Below are 18,148 nucleotides of genomic sequence, written 5' to 3' on the forward strand. Positions count from 1 at the left end.
AAAATTGAATTATCACATGTAAAATAACATTGCATATTCTTCACTGTGTTGCACCTTGATTTTTCATAGCCATTTGAAATGAGTGGTAACCACTGCATTTTAATCATGAATCGATCAAAAACAAACAAACAAACAAACAAACAAAAAAACATTATACACACTTGTAGCATGTGCAATGTTTGATTTAAATTAGACTGTATAATTTCAAAATTTGAAACAAAAACAGAATGGTCTGACTTTAGCTTTGTGAAATTATGCTACATTAAACACTTGCATATTACCGAAACAGCAGACAGGCTGAATGAGATGCAGATTCACTCTCTGCCAGCAGGTAGCGCTTATGGAACAGCAGCGTTTACTTGGTTACTGCCGTACACAAAGCAGCGCTGTGCATATTAGCACTACTTTAAAGGGATAGTTCACCCAAAAATGAAAATTAGCCCATGATTTACTCACCCTCAAGCCATCCTAGGTGTATATGCCATTCTTCTTTCAGATGAATCCAATCGGAGTTATATTAAAAATTGCCTTGGCTCTTCCAAGCTTTATAATGGCAGTGGGCGGGAGTTTCTGTTCAACAGTCCAAAATAAGTTCAATAAAGTGCATCCATCCTTAATAAAAAAAGTGCCTCACACGGCTCCGGGGGGTGAATAAAGGCCTCCTGTAGCGAATCGATGCATTCTTGTAAGGAACATATCCATATTTAAAATGTTATAACCAGTCTTCTGTAGCTTGCGCTAACTGTTGTACGTGAAAGCCGTTCCGGGCGTAGGACGTAGGCATAGCGCATGCACCAGTGAGAAGTTATGAGCGCGGAAGCAGAGAGGAGAGAACAAAACAAAACACAGTTCACGAATTAGAAATACAAAATGAGGATTTGTAAAGAAAAATGTCAGAGGATTTCGATATAAGCCAAGAGGAGACTGGTTTACCTTTGCTAAAGTAAGGAAACGTTGGTTTTCGCGAGACTAGCATATTCTCACAGGCGCTTACACTACGCCTACTTCCTACACTGAAACGCAACTTCGAAGTTTTCAACTAAAACGGGGTCTGCAGCGTTTACGAAAGTCTCCCTTTTCGAGGGTCGAAAACGCTGGGGTAGTGTAAACGACAGGCGTAATCGTAGCAAAAGTTATGCATTTTAAAATGAAAACGCACTAGTGTAAATGTAGCCAGAGATTAGAGTTCAGTAGGCTGACAGCTGAGGGAAAAAAAACTATTCCTGAGTCTGCTGGTACAACAACGAAGACTCTTATAACGTCTCCCAGATGGGAGAGTAGTGAGCAGTCTATGGTTGGGGTGACTGGTGTGACATTCTCCTTAGGCAGCGTTTGTGGTGAATGTCTTTGATAGAGGGTAGCCCAACACCAGTGATGTATTGGGCAGTTTTCACCACCTGCTGGAGGGCCTTCTGGTCTGAGACAGTGCAGTTGCCATACCACACTGTGATGCAGTTTGTAAGAATACTTTCAATAGTACAGCGGTAGAAGTTCAGCAGGATGTGGGGAGACAAGTGAGCTTCCCTTAGTTTCCCCATGAAGTAAGGGAAGCTAATTAATGAATTAATCTTACAATGTATTTTCACATTTATAATTAAGTTAATGACATAATGTTTATATTTTTTTCCCCATGCAGATCAAAAGTAATGCAATTAGTAAGACAATGATTTCAATACATCTCTTTAACAATTAACATGTTTCAAACATGTTTGACATGTCAAAATCCAGCTGGCAGCCTAACCCCCAAAAGTTGTAAACCAGGGGTGTCAAACTCAATTCCTGGATGGCCGGAGCCCTGCAGAGTTTAGATTCAACCCTAATTAAACACACCTGATCCAACTAATCAAGTCCTTCAGGCTTATTTGAAAACTACATGGTATGAGTGTTGAAGCAGGGTTTGAACAAAACTCTGCAGGGCTCCGGCCCTCCAGGAATTGAGTTTGACACCCATGTTGTAAACTAAGAAGAATAAAGCACATAGTGAAAAGAATGTCATTGCAGTCAGGAGGATCATGCTGTAGACAGTAATGACAACATGCACTTTCAACAGTTGCTGATTTAACCAGAGTCAAGGGCCAAGTGCCCATCTAACATGAACAGTAATCATCATAAAAGTGACTTCAAACAGTCTTCAACAACTTTTGTACACACACTATTTGTTGTGGTCTTGCTGGAATTATAGTAGAATCCAAAGGACGACATATGCTGGTCATCTAGCATGCCAGCATCCCATGCTGTGGACCAACATAACAGCACCAGCATCCCAAGCTGGTCCATGGTGACAGAATATTCTAATTTTTCCTATGCTTGTGTGTAGGCTTATTGATTCTCTGTAACTCCAAAAAGCTTGTATATCCACCTTGTGTAAAAAGCCTATGTAACAAGGTAGATATACAAGCTTTTTGGTGTTTTGCATAAATGTTTCAGCTGGTTTTGCCATGTGACAAGAAAACCATTGACTGTCCAAGTAATAACACATCTCTCCTGGATATATGCGTGGGAAATAGTATTATTGAAATTCCTGTGTAAAATGATCAACAAGGGGCCAGAAGCAATTTGTAAATGGTAAAAGAAAAAATCCTGTTTTAACTCTCTCTCTCTCTCTCTCTCTCTCTCTCTCTCTCTCTCACATACTTTTTCAAGGAAGAATTCATTTCCTGATAACACAGCAACTGTACATGTTAAAATGTGCTGACACATGTTGAACAAACAGAAACTGCCTGAAGGAAAAGATCAAATCTCATTGTTCCAGGAACAGCCGAGCAGTAAACGTACTGTACTTTCTTTCCTTAAAAACTTTTCTCCTTATCTCTTCATCTTTCTTGGTCTGTTATGCTCTTGATTATAAAACATGTTATAACAGTTCTTAAAAATTACAGACTTGAAAATGACAAAATTAAAAGTATTTCCATTGGTATTCTTTGACCTTGATAAAATAATATATATGTCCTTTTTAAATAAATTAAATACATTTTAGACTATCTGATTAAACGTTTGAAAACAGTACGCTAACAATGTCATTCCAGTTCACAATTTTTCAACAATTTTTCAGAATCCGATAACTGATGAAGCCATTTGCATGAGTGGGAAAAAAAAAAAAATGGAACAACTCAACAAGATGTCATGCCTAAACTTAGGTATTAGTGCATACATTTTGTGTCTAGCATTAATGCATTTTTGTATTTTTGCATAAATGCTTAAACAAACAAATGAATGCATTTATAGCACCTAAAACATACACATTTTTTTTTTTACTTACAAACAACTTTAGAAACTTCCAAATATTTACATATGCTTTTGGGCAGCAGTGGCTGATTTGTAAAAAAAAAAAATTCAAGGGAGATGGCTGTATTTATGGTATGACAGCATTTTAGTGCCACATATAATAAAAAATAAATGTAAGATTATGAGATTAAAGTTATAATATTTTCAAAATAAAATAAAAATTATGAGAATTTAGTTGTAGCAATATGAGACTGAAGTTGTAATACTTTGAGAATTAAGTCATAGCAATCTGAGATTAAAGTAGCAATATTTTGAGAATACTGTAGGTCGTAGTATTTTGAGAAAAAAGTAAAGATAACAAGGATAAAGTCGTAGCAATACGAGACTAATCATTGTAATATTTGAGAATATTACGTGGTAGCATATATAATATCATGTAAATAAATTTAATTAATGTGAAAATTCCACTCAGCAAAAAACGACTGTGGCATCCAACCTTTCATTCTTCACAAGTATTTAACATTGAAAACTGTGATAAAAACGTTTATTGTATTGTTTCTTTCAGCATGCCTTCTGATGTTCATTCACGTTTCTTTCGTGCTAACGAAAGAGAAAAAGATGATTGCTTCACGTGCTGCACGACATCAGGCAAAGCAATCTGTCACACCACATTAAAGAGCATAAAATCACATTTATTGTTTATATTTCGAAATAAAATGGACAGAATTTGAAAGCTGAGACTGTGGCAACGTCTCCAAGATGCTTCAAGAAACCAACCTGCAAAGGTCTCTGAAAACCAAGGGCAAAAGCTGCTTTAAACGCAAAGGATGGTCACACCAAATGTTGATTTAATTTAGTTAATAGAAGTTAATTGATAAAGAAAATCTATTTATAACATTATTTTTGACAGCATCCTCATTTTACAGCATTTAGATCCAACTGCCTACAACTTTTAACAGTACTGTAGCATCTCTTGAAGCTTCTTGGAGACGTTGCCACAGTTCTTCTGGATTTAGTCTGTCTCAGTTTGTTCTGTTTCTTCATGTCATTCCAGACAGACTGGATGATGGTGAGATCAGATCTCTGTGTGAAGCACTGGCTGTTGTCAGACTCCTTGTGCAAAAAAAAATCTCACTGGATTATTACAATTAATGATAAAATGAATGTTTGGAAATGCAAACTGATATTTCCTACTGACACACTATAGCAAAAGATAGAAATAGTCAAGTCAAGTCAAGTCACCTTTATTTGTATAGCGCTTTATACAATACTGGTTGTGTCAAAACAGCTTTACAGAGTCAAACAGGAAAATAGTTTGTCAGTAATGCAAGAAGACAATAACTGAATCATTTTTCCAGCTAAAGTCATTGATGATTCAGTGATGTCATCATCCAGTTCAGCTTTCCAATAGTGTCTGTGCAAATAACTGACTTAAAACCATTTTTTAGCTGGTGAAAATACTAGTGTTCTAATAATTTTGGCCACCACTGTATAAAATAGTTGCTATCCTAGACTCAGCTTGTCGCGATCACAATCAGCGCTCGCGGTGACTGGGACTGCACCTGTTCCCTCTTCACGCTGATTTTCCTCTCTATTTCTCTCTGCGTATTACAAGGTCTTTTGCCAGATTATTGTGCTTTTCTGTCAGTCTCTTGGCTCTTTATTCCGTCATTTGTAAGGTTTAGTCGAGTCCAGCCCTGCATTGCCTAGTCGTGTCCTGTCGTGTGTCTAACCTGGATTTCTGCCCAGTCTCCCAGTCACCCAATGCCAGCAGTTCGCTCTCCTCCGGACGCTGTCCTCCGGTCTGTGCAGACAGAGAGGTAGTTGCTCCTCGCCCTGCAGCCCGGGGTGGTGCCCCAAACTCGCAAGTCAAGTCAACACTTATGTTCCAGTGCTCCTGTGTTAAAGTCCAGTTCTGCGACCGCCGAATACGGCCAGTGATCGGCAGACTGCCTAAGTTTGTTTTTGTGGACAATAAATCCTCTGTTTGACTTGCCTTTGCTTCTGGGTCCTTTTATCTTGACATCCTTTATGTGTTCTTTTGCTTGAGTATTGTAAAATCGCTTGACTGTTTTAACTGGCAAGGCTTTAAAACATGTGCAAAGCATAATCTGTCATGAGGACGCAGTAGTGGCCGAATGGAGCAGTCACAGATCAGTCATCTGTCACCAAGCGTCTTTCACACTGGCCTCTGAACATCAGACAGTCATTATTGTGGAGACCTGAACTGGTAATGATCAGATATATCGATTTAGCTTAGCAATACAAGGAAAACACTGGCGTTTATTTGTAAATTTTACCAATTGAAAATGAAAGTAAGTGAGGAAGTTGAAAGATTTCTTATCCTGTGGCGTCTAGTGGACTGCAATTGTCCTCTAGAGGGGGCATTTTTGCTCAGACAATGTATGTCTATGAGAAGTTTTAGATTTTTGCTAATTATTTAGACGAAAACTATAAGTCTGATCAAGATAGAGCCCAGGTCTCTGCCGAGTTTGGGGCTTGTAGCATTAAAGCCCTAGGAGAAGTTAAAGTCAGAAAATTTGGACTCAGAAAAAGAAGAAGAAGAAAAAGAAGAAGTTTAAATAGTAACTTTCTCAAGCCAACATAATGATAAATGATGGTGAACCAATTTGGCTTGCTGTCCCTTAAAGGAGGGGCTCGGCCCCGAGATTCAACTTAAATGTTGATTTTGTAGTTCTGGATGAGTTTGCCAAATGTGAGATGCATTTGATTAGTGATATGTTGTTCGGACAGGAATCAGAGTTTTGGAACTAATTTTTTGAGTGAACGCTTTTGTTCATTGTCATAACAGGACTCATATTGCTCATTCACTTAAGTCCCCCCCCCTTTTTGTATTTGTAGACAAATTTTAATAAAGTATAAAAGACTTGTTGCATTTTGGTACAAGTCAATGTGATTACTCACTCATAACACATAAAAATGGTCATTTGTCACCACCTGCTGAAATAAATAATGAAATATTACTGAACAAATCAGTGAATAAAACAGAATAAATCTTTTGGTAAAGGGATTCAAATTAATCAAAATTTCCACCACTACATCAGAAATATCCTGATGAATTTGATTCCGTGATCTGCTGTCCAGGGCTGCACGCTACAATCAATAGTAGAGAGTGCAACACCAGGTAATAATAGATAATAGATAATAGATAATTTGGAACAAGCAATTTTTGTAACTCTTCAGACAAATGACTGATCTTATTGTACGCATGTTGTACGCTTCACATGCCATCAGTTAACAACAGAAGGGAAGCAAAAGTATAGGTGTGTTGAAGAAGCGCTGCGCAGACCAATTGGTGTATGACATCAGAGATTCGAAAGCATAAGGAGCCATCTACTCTCTAAAGCTCTCACAATACTTTGATGTCATGCACAGATCGATCTGTGCAAAGCTGCTTCGTGTGTATTGTTCATATAATTCTGTTGCAGACATTTAACAAGTGCTAGTTAGTAGTTGTAATGTTCAGAGTCCATCGAAGATGAAAAGAAAGTCCAAAATGGTACAAATAACAAAAAGGTGTTTATTTTAACAAAACAAACACAGGTAATCTACAGATGAGTGAGCAACATAACATTGTGTAGACACAACAGTACCCAACAATGAACTGAAACACAAGAGGGACTTAAATACACAGTAATAACAAACTAAATGACAAACAGGTTTGATGATTGAATGAAGTGTCACAGCAACTAAAGACTGGAGAAATGGAACAAAGGAAACAGGAAAAAGTCCATGAAAATGAACTGTAACTGAATGAAATGAAACTGAACGTGATTGTTTCACATACTATTTAGGATGGATAGTATGCACATTGTGATGCAGGGCTTGTCATTCTCACAAGGCTTTACACATTTACACATTTGCTTACACAATCATTTAGGATCAGTCTAGATTGAATTGGCATTTGGTCTGATTTCAGACTAGAGGTTTCCTATTGAGTAACCCTAGTCTATGTGGACAGGTGCATATCTCGAAAATTATGGCCACCATTGGCCATTATCTTTCAGCAGCTATTATACATGGTTAACAAAGAATGACTGGAATAAAACTTTGTGGGCTTTGTGGGCGCCAGAGGTCTGTAAGAAATGTAAAACTAACTGTTATATAAATGTTATATATATACAGTATATATATAGGACCTAGTACTCTGTAGGTCGATGATCATCAAGAAATGTTACATTTTGTATTTAGATGGCTATAGGAGGGTCATTTAAAATATAGGAGTGACCCAGTGCACTTTAAAATCCTGTAATTCCTTAACAGAACTTCAGAACCTTACAAAATTAAGCACATATGACATATGATTACATAATAAAAGCAAGCAAATCAGGCAATTTACAAGTGCATTACTACAGTAATATTTAACATGTCTGGCTGACCAGAAGGTGCACAAGACTTTTCTAAACCCGTGATGCAAAATCTTTGCAGTAAATCTACTTCACCTGTCTCTAGTAACCTAGAGGCACAGATGAATTTCATTGGTAGACACCAGATAGGTTCAGAATAACACCTTGTTTTACACTAGATTGATCTTAAGAAAAAAGTGGATACTGTGTAGAGAATTAAAGCTGCAACAACTAATTGATAAAATGCGATGCAACAGCAAAATCCATCCATCCATCATGTACACCTGTACCAATAATTAAAAAGCTCAGGTGCAAAATATACATGCCTATATTGAATGAGTAAAATTAAATGGACATTTATCTCTCATATGATCTATTGATCAACAAAGAATGGTTTGGTTTTAATTGTGTTTGTGAATTTCATTTTAATTGAATGTATTTGTTTCTCTCTGCAGGAGAAGAAATGAGAAGAAACGGGTGAGCATATGATTTCAACAAGCAGTCACAGCAATAGGCAGTTTCACTATAGGGCAGACTGCCACTATGGTGCCTCTACTCCAACTCTTTCTTTTAATGCCTTTAATTAAGCCAATCACAAATCATGTCCATGGAAACTCTCTTTCACCTCTGACCACTCATTCAAATCACAGCCTGTTTTCTCAGACTGACGTGCTTGTCAGAAAAACCGATCATAGATTGAAAGCCAATGCTGCGTTAGAAACTGTAAAACCATTTCTTCATGGCTTCTATCAGAAAAGTGTCATTAAATCAAGTGGAGATTCAAATGAATGGACTGAAAGCAGAAACACTGAGGACACATTGTCAGAAAAAACATCACGTACTGACATAACTGGGTCAAGAAGTACATTTTTATTATCACCCAAAAACAGAGTCAAAAGAGGTTCTACCCAAAATGTCATACCACAAAATGCCGCTGGAAAAGAAAAGGAGACTGCTGATAATACAGAATTCAAAGAGAAAGACTTGTCAACAGTTGGGCCAGGTGATATGTTAATACCCAGAGAAACTGGCTTTGTTCGGTCATCAACAGAGGCTTTAAAATCTCTTGATAAACAGCATACCCAGTACAGAATGCAAGTTCAGACTGCTCATAGTGTGCTGGCTAGTTTGGCCACAGTACAAATAAATCCAACAATCAACTCTTCATTCAAGACCAGCCCTTCTACAACTTCACCACCTAATGAAAACGCTGTAGACACTACAAGTAGGATGATCCAATTGGATGCCAACAGGACTCGACTGGAAATAGGTAAAGTACAGATGCAGTAATGCTGCATTCACCTAAATAACTGAAATAAAAAATGGCATCTCTGAGATTATACTCTTTTACTCAATCACTTGTATCTATAGCAAAAATCAGCAAAATCAGCGAAAGTGTTCACTATATTATTTTACTATGGTTTTTACTATGATAAACTTTGATTTTGATGTTACTGTACCATTCCTCAAATTTTCCTTTGTTTATCAGGTAGGTTGGGGACAACCACTACAGCTAAAATTCAGCCAAAAAGACAGTTTACCACTTTACAATCACATATTGAAACCACCTCTTTTAGCACAAGTACAACCAATCTACAACTAGAGGCACCATCACCAGGAGTGGACATCATCACTTCCAACAATTCACAACCAGAAAGCACTTCACAGTCAACAAAATCAGCAAAAATACCCAATGACCATTCAAAGGAGCCAGGAACTAAAGGAACAGTGACCGATATAAAGAACACTAAAGGTATGATTTTTCTGAAAAAAAAAAAAAAAGGTCACACTTTAGTTTGGGGACCAATTCTCACTATTATCTAACAATTAACTACAACCTTTGCCTCAGTAAACTCCTAATTAGCTGCTTATTAATAGTTAGTTGTCACGTGCTTTTGGTTTATGGTCATGTTTTCATGTCTTGTGCTACCCTGTTTTGTGTCAAGGACTTTTATGTTGAAGTGTATTTTCTGTTCCTTTTGTTTCTATGTTCACTTCTTGTGTTTAGTTCTTGTTACTTTGCCTGGCTTGTTATGGTGCTTTTCCACTGCATGGTACGGCACGGCTCGCTTTTGGGGAGTTTTCCACTGTGTACAGTACCTGGTACCTGGTACTTTTTTCAGTACCACCTCGGCAGAGGTTCCAAGCGAGCCGTACCGTTACCAGAATGTGACGTGTAAACCCTGCTGATCACTGATTGGCCGGAGAGAATCGTCACTACCTGTGTCATTGAACATGCGACACGAGACACTATACCAGCTAGATTAAATCAGTACAGCCAGCAAGGATCGAATGCATTTATGATCATTTTACAGCAGTAGAGGTGGTGCAACTATAACGACATGTCTATAATCCTGCCCACTCTAAAGTGGTACTAAACTGCAGTGGAAATGCAAACCGAACCGAGCCGTACCGTGCCGAGCCGAGCCATACCATGCAGTGGAAACGCACCATTCATTACCCTTGTTAGTTGTCATAGTGATTCATTAACTCCTCCCCCCTTGTTAGTTTTGTTAACCTTTGTATAAATAGCCCTCATGTTTCCTTTGTCTAACTTTGTTTGTGTAGTCCACTGTTTGGTGAGTTTGTTCATGTTTTTGCCTAGCCAAGTCTTGTTCATTGTTTCTGCTCACGTTTGGATTTTATTACAGTAAACTGCACATGGGTTCTCATTCAACTTTCCTTCAGTGGACGTTCATTACAGAAAATACACTTCAACATAAAAGTCTTTGACACAAAACAGGGTTGCACAAGACATGAAATATAATCCATAAACCAAAACCACGTAACATTAATATGGTAGTTGTTAAGTTTAAGTATGGGGTAGGATTTAGGGATCTAAAATATGGTCATGTAGAATAAGGCATTAATATGTGCTTTATAAGTACTAATAAACAGCCAAATATGCTAGTAATATGCATGCTAATAAGTAGGGGTGTAACGGTTCAGATTGCTCACGGTTCATTTCGGTTCACAGTTTTAGGGTCACGGTTCGGTTTGGTACAGTTCGCTATGTGCTATGTTCAAGGAAAAAAGTACTATGGTCAAATAAAAATAAAGAAAATAACAAATAATCAAATTAAATGCAAAAATAAATACAATAGAGCAAAGATACAAATAGAATAAAGTGTGTTTCAGGTGTTTTAACAGTAATTTTCAGGCACAGAAATCTAAAAGTAAATAAATATAAAATAACAGTGCATAGTTTACTGTAAAATTAAAGACCAATCCTTGTTGAAGTCACAAAGCCTATTCAGTCAAGAGAAGTGAGTGATTTCTTTGTCTTTTGTTGTTTAACATTAAAAACACAGACAACAGGAATAGACTGCTGTTCCTTTAAGACATAATTCACAGATCCAGTGCACTGATACTGGTACACATGCGTTGTCTTTCTCCACTGTTTACATTCACTTAAGACATGACCTCAAGCGCGGGGCCTGGTGCGGCCGCACCAGTTGCACCCCCCTAAGGACGGCCCTGTACTAGAGTGCATACGGCATTCGGTGTTGTTTGTCCACGTTTTTTGATCATTGCTGTTGAAATGTGGGAAGCCAACAGGTCTGTTTTACGCGTTATTTTCAACAAACCATATTCTACATGTGCATCAACAGATTTGAGATGAGCTGTGGTGCAAGTGGGGTCAACCTCAAGTGGGCTGGGGGTGGAGCGCGGTATATATCGAGAGTACCGCAATACATATCGTGGGTGGTGTATCGCGGTTTTTCTGTTCGGTTTGAATATCATTACACCCCAAATGTTCTATATTGTTTTATTAAAAATGGTCTGAAAATTATTGTATATTTTTGTATGTACTTATGTTTATATTTATTCATTTGGCAGACAGGTATGCATTTTTAGCAGTTCTTGCTTTTCCTGCTAGCACATTGCACTATTGTTTGAGCTAACGAAAGCCTATGTGCTTGGTTTATGGTATGCATTTTACACAATTACCTCAAGAATATTTCCTCTCCCTCTTTTGCCTTTCACAGGTATACCAACTTTTCTAAGGACTGCCTCCCCTCTCCCGACTAGACATGGCCATTTTGTATTCTCAGAAAATGATGGAAGATTTACAGAGAAAGACCAGTCAGTCTCACAAGGAATAGCCCCATCTCTGAAGTCAAACCCTGCCTCTCCAACCTATGCCCTACCCAAGGACCTCTGTGCTACTGGTGTGGGTCCCTGTGTTTTTTCCAAAGATCAAAACGATGAAAAATATGGCGCAACAAATGGGAGCTTTTTAGTGTGGGCGGACTTAAAACGCACACTTTCATTTGCATGGGAGCTGCATGTATTTGGTTCTGCTGCCCTTTTCCTTCTACTGACTGCTGGCTCAGCCCTTGGTTTAGCATTATCTCCCAGCTTGTACTGCCCTCACCGTGGTGAATTGGTACTCACCAATAGCCTCTTGCTAGTAGTAGGTGCAGTTAGAGCAGGCCACTTCTTGCTCGACCCATATGGGACTCGGCTCCTCCTGCCACTTCCTATCGTAATAGGTTTATACACGCTGCCGTTACCACTATTAATCCTGGCACAGGCTGCATTAGTGATACTGGTACTAAAAGAGACAGGGGTAACCTGGATTCCACCAACACTTCAGCGCCCCCCTCTGTTAGGAGTGTTAGCTGTTTTCCAATGCACTCTCCTTCTTGCTGCAGACTTACTTTCCCCTGCACTTTCTCCTGCTGTTCCCATTGTACTACAGAGCCTCACGCTGACTGCAGGCCTCGTACTGTGTTTAGGCTACCTTTTCTTGGCACTGCCGTGCTTCTCTCACACACATGCAGCTCGGAGAGGAAATAAGGGAAAGGGCGAAGGAAAGGTGCGGGTTTTAGCACGAGTACTGGCAGTGTGTGCTTTTCTTGGGGCGCTGTGCTGTCTGTTGCACATTTATGCCTGCTTGTGGCTGTATGGACTACTAGGAGACTGGAGGCGCTTCCGTTGGGCATGGTGGCTCTGTCAGTTCTGGGTACGACTGTTGGAGCTTGCCTGGGCTTTCTGCCTGCTTCTGATGTCTTCCTGGGTCTTTTGGAGACCCAACCAAGGCCACATATGTGGAGCACCAAGACAGGAAGGAGCTGCCACAGAAAGCTTGCCCTCACCCTCTCAGTCATCAAACTCTACCAGCAGACATACATGCTGGGCGAAGATTGTGCAGAGCCTCAAGGTAAGGCAACAAAGGAAATCTGAAAGCAATGGGATTGCAGGGTCAAATAGTGGTGCAGTGGCCGGAAAGTTGCCTAATAACTGGGCAGGACAGGAGCTATCAGGGGCAGACATTAGCAAGAGCCTCATACGAAATCGTGATCCACTCAAAGACAGCAATAATTTACGCAATCTGAAAAGATTTGCAGGGGGCTCTGCAGGTTCACTGCTAAGACTGCAGGCACTTGCTCAGCCATCTCAGCACCTCAGTAGCAGTTTGGACAGGGACAAGGAGTCAGCCATCTCACTCTGCGATTTTGACCTGCGCCCTCCAACCCCAATTGACCTCAGCCGCAGTATTGATGAGGCACTTCATCGTGAGCATCTATTAAGGGGTGAAAGTTTGTTCCAGCCACTGCGACCACCATCACTTCCTCCATCTCCACACCTGTGGATGCGACAGAATAGTGAGCCCCAAATCACACTGTCATTGAGCAGTGATGAACACACATTGTTCTCAGAGTCCTCCGCAGGTCTGGATCGCTCCATTCCTAGTGCTGTGCCCAGCCGACAAGTCACAGCCCCCCCTACACCCACTCATCAGGGCTTCCGTTGGGTCTCTGAGGCACAAGTGCCTTCCTCTTTGTCCTGCCCGGTCTCACTGCACCCTTCCCCAAGCACAAGTCATGCCCTTGTGCCCAGCGCAGAAAACACAAGGCCGTTTCTAACCCCTGACCTTGAAAGTTTGTAATCAAATACCAGAGGGGGGCAAAGTTACCTGAAAGTCACTCGAAATGATGACTCAGCCAGTGTCAGCAGTGACATTATTGACCTTTGAACATGTTATGACTCACAGCAACTCCAGATTATAACACATTCACATTCTCCAAAAAGTAGAGATTATACATTTAATAATGACTTGCAGTCTAATTGTTGTATAATGGCACTTAAAGGGAAGAGGAACACATTGTTGCAAGTGGCTCATTCTAATTTTTTCTTTCAAAAGTCTTGTTTACAGTAATACATATACTATAGATGTCTATGGGTCTTCCTTATCTGACACACTCAGTTCAGTTCATGGAGCTCTCACCTAACGAGCTGATGATCTGAATCAGGTGTGTTAAATAAGGGAGACATGCAAAATGTGCAGAGCAGGGGGTCCCCAGGACCAGGATTAAGAACCACTGCTATGGGGCAAGGCATACCAGAGACAGAAATCTGAAGCTTGTATTTGCTATTATTAATGTTTTCGTACAAAATGTGTGTTATTTGATCTGTATACCTGTCTTTTTAGTGGTGGGACCGCTGTTTTAGGCAAATTAACCTCTAGCTGTGAACTAATGTAATTTCTGTTGGTGTAGTTGCTCCATGTAAAATACTTTGGCAAATAGTTAGTAGTCTCTTGTTGTTACATGTAATATTTATGTTTTGTGGCTGTACTTTGCAGTAGTGTGTGTATTTTAATGTTTATTCTGGTGCAGTGCCTTGTCCCATAGAGCAGCCTAGGTGCTACCTTTGCATGCATTGTGAAGAGCTGTGTCTAGATAATGCCAGAACAGAAATTATACTGGATGTGCCAGAACTGGACTTTCTGGCACATGCTTTGTACTTCCAGTTTATTCCTGCAATGCAGCATACCTAAAACATACTAAACTATTCTCACAACTGGATTTTTGTTTAGTAAAATAATTTTTATAACATTACTTTCCAGCATAGCAGACCAGAACGTTGTTTGTTGGTATATTCAGCAGTTTAGTCAAAATTTCAACACAGCTGAATGCTGAACTCATCACTACTTTATTCGATACAGAATAACTCTTATGTGAGCAATAAATTATAAAAAGCTGTGAGTATAACTTAAACAGATTATGTATATACTATATTTTTGTTTGTAAATTATGATATATTCTGATTACATTTAATGCATTTACTGTGAATGACAATCTTTCCTACTGTAAAAATATACTGATCCTGGCAGAAAAAGGACTACAAATACACTGGAGTTCTCCAGGCATATCAACAGGTACACATCCTGAGAAATGTTAATGTGCACCATTAGAGTGTGACATGAAAGGAAAGTGCTTTGTACATTTTCTTGTTCTTTAGTTGAAAAGTTTTGTTCCTCTCGCTTTCATTTTTAAAATGGCAAGGAATGGTTTTAATATCACTTTCAAATTTGCAAATAAACAGGATGCTGTATACTGTAGATATTCCAGTCAGAGTTTTTGTTTAGTGGTTTGAGTTGCCTATTCATTGTCAGTCACTAACAGTTATATCGATATATGATAATATCGTCATATTGCCCAGCCCTATAGTATTAAAAAAACAGTAATACTAGCAACAACATCATTGTCTCTTTGACCCACCTACTCACATTAGTGAATATGGGCACACAGGCAGGAAAAATACTAGTGGATTAGAAGGATCTTAATGTTAGGAAAGTGGCTGTTTATTTTTCAACTATGTAAATGGCTCAGACTAGAGATTTTATTATTATACTAGGAGATATCATCCTCTGCAGCTCTACCATTGAATGAAGCAGACCAGTGAACTTGGATCACATGTGCCTTAAGAATCAATCACATTATACCCATGACGTTATTTAATTGCTGCCAGAGTTATATGATGATGTACGAATACTGACGCAGAGAGAATACCACAACCTTCAGTTTATATAAGAGCAGTGTATACTTAGCCAAGTGAAGAAATTGGCTATGGGCCCCTTGAATCATCACAACCTTTCACCCCATAGCGATAGGCATGCCTGTATCAGTGTGAATCGTATAGTAGTTCAACTTAATTGCAGTTTTTTAAGCTTAAATGCTTTTGCTGTATGTTGTGATGTGTGTAATTTTTCTACTGGTAATAGCTAGGGCTATGTAGCAACATGGAATCTACAGCAAATTTTTACCTGGGGACTAAAAAGTATTATTTGATTCTTAATCAGTTTAATGGACCTCTGACTGAATAGAGTGAGACTGCAGAAAAACAGTCTACATGGCTATATCATGGCTCTGTGGTAACAACAGACCTTAATCAGGTTAAAGGCTGTAATAGGCTTAACAGTCTTTACAATGGCACTCACTGTATAAAGGTCCTAGATTGTGTAATTTTGGCAACTCACAACTTTCAAAACTGTTTAATGGAGTTTCTGTCTACTGAAAGTTTAGTAACACTTTATTTTAAGGATCAGAAATTAGACAGTAATTAATGACTAATAACTGCATTTGTAAGTGACTAGTTATGGATTTGTATGCCACTACAAGCTATTTATAAGGCATTTTTTTGGTTGTTGTCTTATTTTTGTCTTATAGCCCCTTTATACTTGTTTCTGTCCTAACAATGTACCAATTAGCTAAAATAAAACAAACTAATAGCTTGTATTGTGCAAATTACACACCTTATAAGTTCTCAGTACACTGTATGAATGTGTAGCTCATAAGTATGAAATATCATATAGAATGGGCATTTCAACACAGACATTTAATTTAGCTGAAAAACATTGTGATGTTACATAAAAGCACAGTCTTTCTAGCAGTTGTTCTATACTAACAAATGATTTTGAGAGATGAGAGCAGCTAGAGTTCTTACTAGAACCAGGAAGTATGACCATATTAGCCCGTTTCTGTCAACACTGCACTGGCTCCCTATTAAACATCGTATAGATTTTAAAATCTTGCTTATTACTTATAAAGCCCTGAATGGTATAGCACCTCAGTATTTGAACGAGCTCTTATTGCATTATAGTCCTCCACGTCCACTGCGTTCTCAAAACTCTAGCAATTTGATAATACCTAGAATATCAAAATCAACGGTTACATCCATAAGCTTTTTGTGAGATTTGGATTAACTCATTAATCTGTTGTTTGATCACTTCATATTTAAGGAGAGAAAAGGTAAATCAATACATTGTTTTCTGTGAATGAGTGAACAGGGTGATTTTCACATCATTTTGTAGCAAAAGCTCTAGTCAGATTGCTGGTAATCAAACAGTTGGTGGTTCCCATTGACTTCCATAGTAAGAAAAAAAAAATACTATGGATGTCAACGGGAACCACCAACTGTTTGATTACCAGCAATCTTCAAAATATCTTCTTTTATGTTCAACACAAGAAAGCAACTCATAGAGGTTTGGAACGACATGAGGGTGCGTAAATTATGAATTTTCATTTTTGGGTGAACTATCCGTTTAATTTCTGTCAGTGGGGGGTGCATGAGAGCGCATTTGAAAGAGTTTTTCCTGTAATGTCGGCAACATCGTGTCTTCTCTGCGACCTGGAAACGTGCTTCATGAGATGGCAAGAAAATTCAATGTCCTTTTGAAAATTGCAAAAAGAATGAATACATTTGAATTGAGCAGTTTAAACAAAGTCTCCTGAAAAGATACAATCACTTTATATGATGAACAGATTTAAGTTTGGCTTTTATTGACAAAAAAATTGCTTTTTTAAACTTTGATCAGCAAGGATAAACAAACCAAACCTAACCAAGCTTAACCAACCCTTCTTGTACCCAAACCTCATTGGTTCTTGCGGAAGTGCAAACATGCTTGCATGACATGCAAGAACAAACCTCATGCTTAAGATTTCGTTACCAAATTTGAATGCTGTAAACATTGTAATAATACATTTTTGTTTACTCTTGATGACAAATATGCATACAGTTTATTTATATTTGCTTTACCTTTTTCTGAAATATCATTACTTAGTGAACAATTAAGTGTGATACATCAATATGTTTTTCAGGAGATTCCATTCTGTTTCCCAAAAAGTGGATGCTGGCCTTGGAGGGGAAGGTCGTCACAGAGTCCAGTCCCCTCCAGCAGGACTTTACCTCCGCCCTGGCTGCCCTCTTTGGGTCATTTTATGTTTTCAATGTGGAATACCAGGAGGACGCAGCCTCAACCCTGGAGTTCATCCAGAGGTAAATACTCTTCACTAATTCTATGTACACTACTACTGGTCAAAAGTTTTTGAACGGTAAGATTTTTAAATGTTTTTAAAAGAAGTTTCTTCTGCTTACCAATGCTTCATTTATTTGATCCAAAATACAGCAAAAACAGTAATATTGTGAAATATTTTTACAATTGAAAATAACTGTGTTATCAAAGCTGAATTTTCAGCATCATTACTCTAGTCTTCAGCGTTACATGATTTTCAGAAATCATTGTAATATGATAATTTGCTGCTCAAGAAACATTTATTATTATTATCAATAGGCCTGTCGCAATAATCAATATATATATCGACTTATCGCGCAATATATGTACATGACCGCAATAATTTTTGGTGACGCAATATATCGCCCATTTATTTACTTAAAAATTAATGTCACCATGTTTTGTACATTCCACTTGCACCTGTGTCTTCTGCAGCGTCTCGTGCATAACGTGGTGTAGTCATGAGGTGCTA

At 38.6% G+C, this 18,148-nt stretch overlaps 1 protein-coding gene across 1 annotated transcript in view; it reads left to right on the top strand.

The window, feature by feature from the left end:
* Positions 1-13,839, top strand: part of LOC107738927 (uncharacterized) — a 17,653-nt gene extending 3,814 nt beyond the window's left edge. Inside the window, exons 2-4 of the mRNA XM_016550854.1 lie at positions 8,048-8,862; positions 9,082-9,345; positions 11,582-13,839. Of these exons, the coding sequence (XP_016406340.1) occupies positions 8,136-8,862; positions 9,082-9,345; positions 11,582-13,488 (2,898 nt within the window). The 5' untranslated portion in view covers positions 8,048-8,135 and the 3' untranslated portion in view covers positions 13,489-13,839. The remainder of the gene's footprint in view (positions 1-8,047; positions 8,863-9,081; positions 9,346-11,581) is intronic.
* The last annotated feature ends 4,309 nt before the right edge of the window (positions 13,840-18,148 follow it).

The sequence above is a fragment of the Sinocyclocheilus rhinocerous genome, unplaced genomic scaffold, assembly GCF_001515625.1.
Source record: "Sinocyclocheilus rhinocerous isolate Xijiao unplaced genomic scaffold, SAMN03320098_v1.1 scaffold2570, whole genome shotgun sequence".
NCBI classification, from domain to species: Eukaryota; Metazoa; Chordata; class Actinopteri; order Cypriniformes; family Cyprinidae; genus Sinocyclocheilus; species Sinocyclocheilus rhinocerous.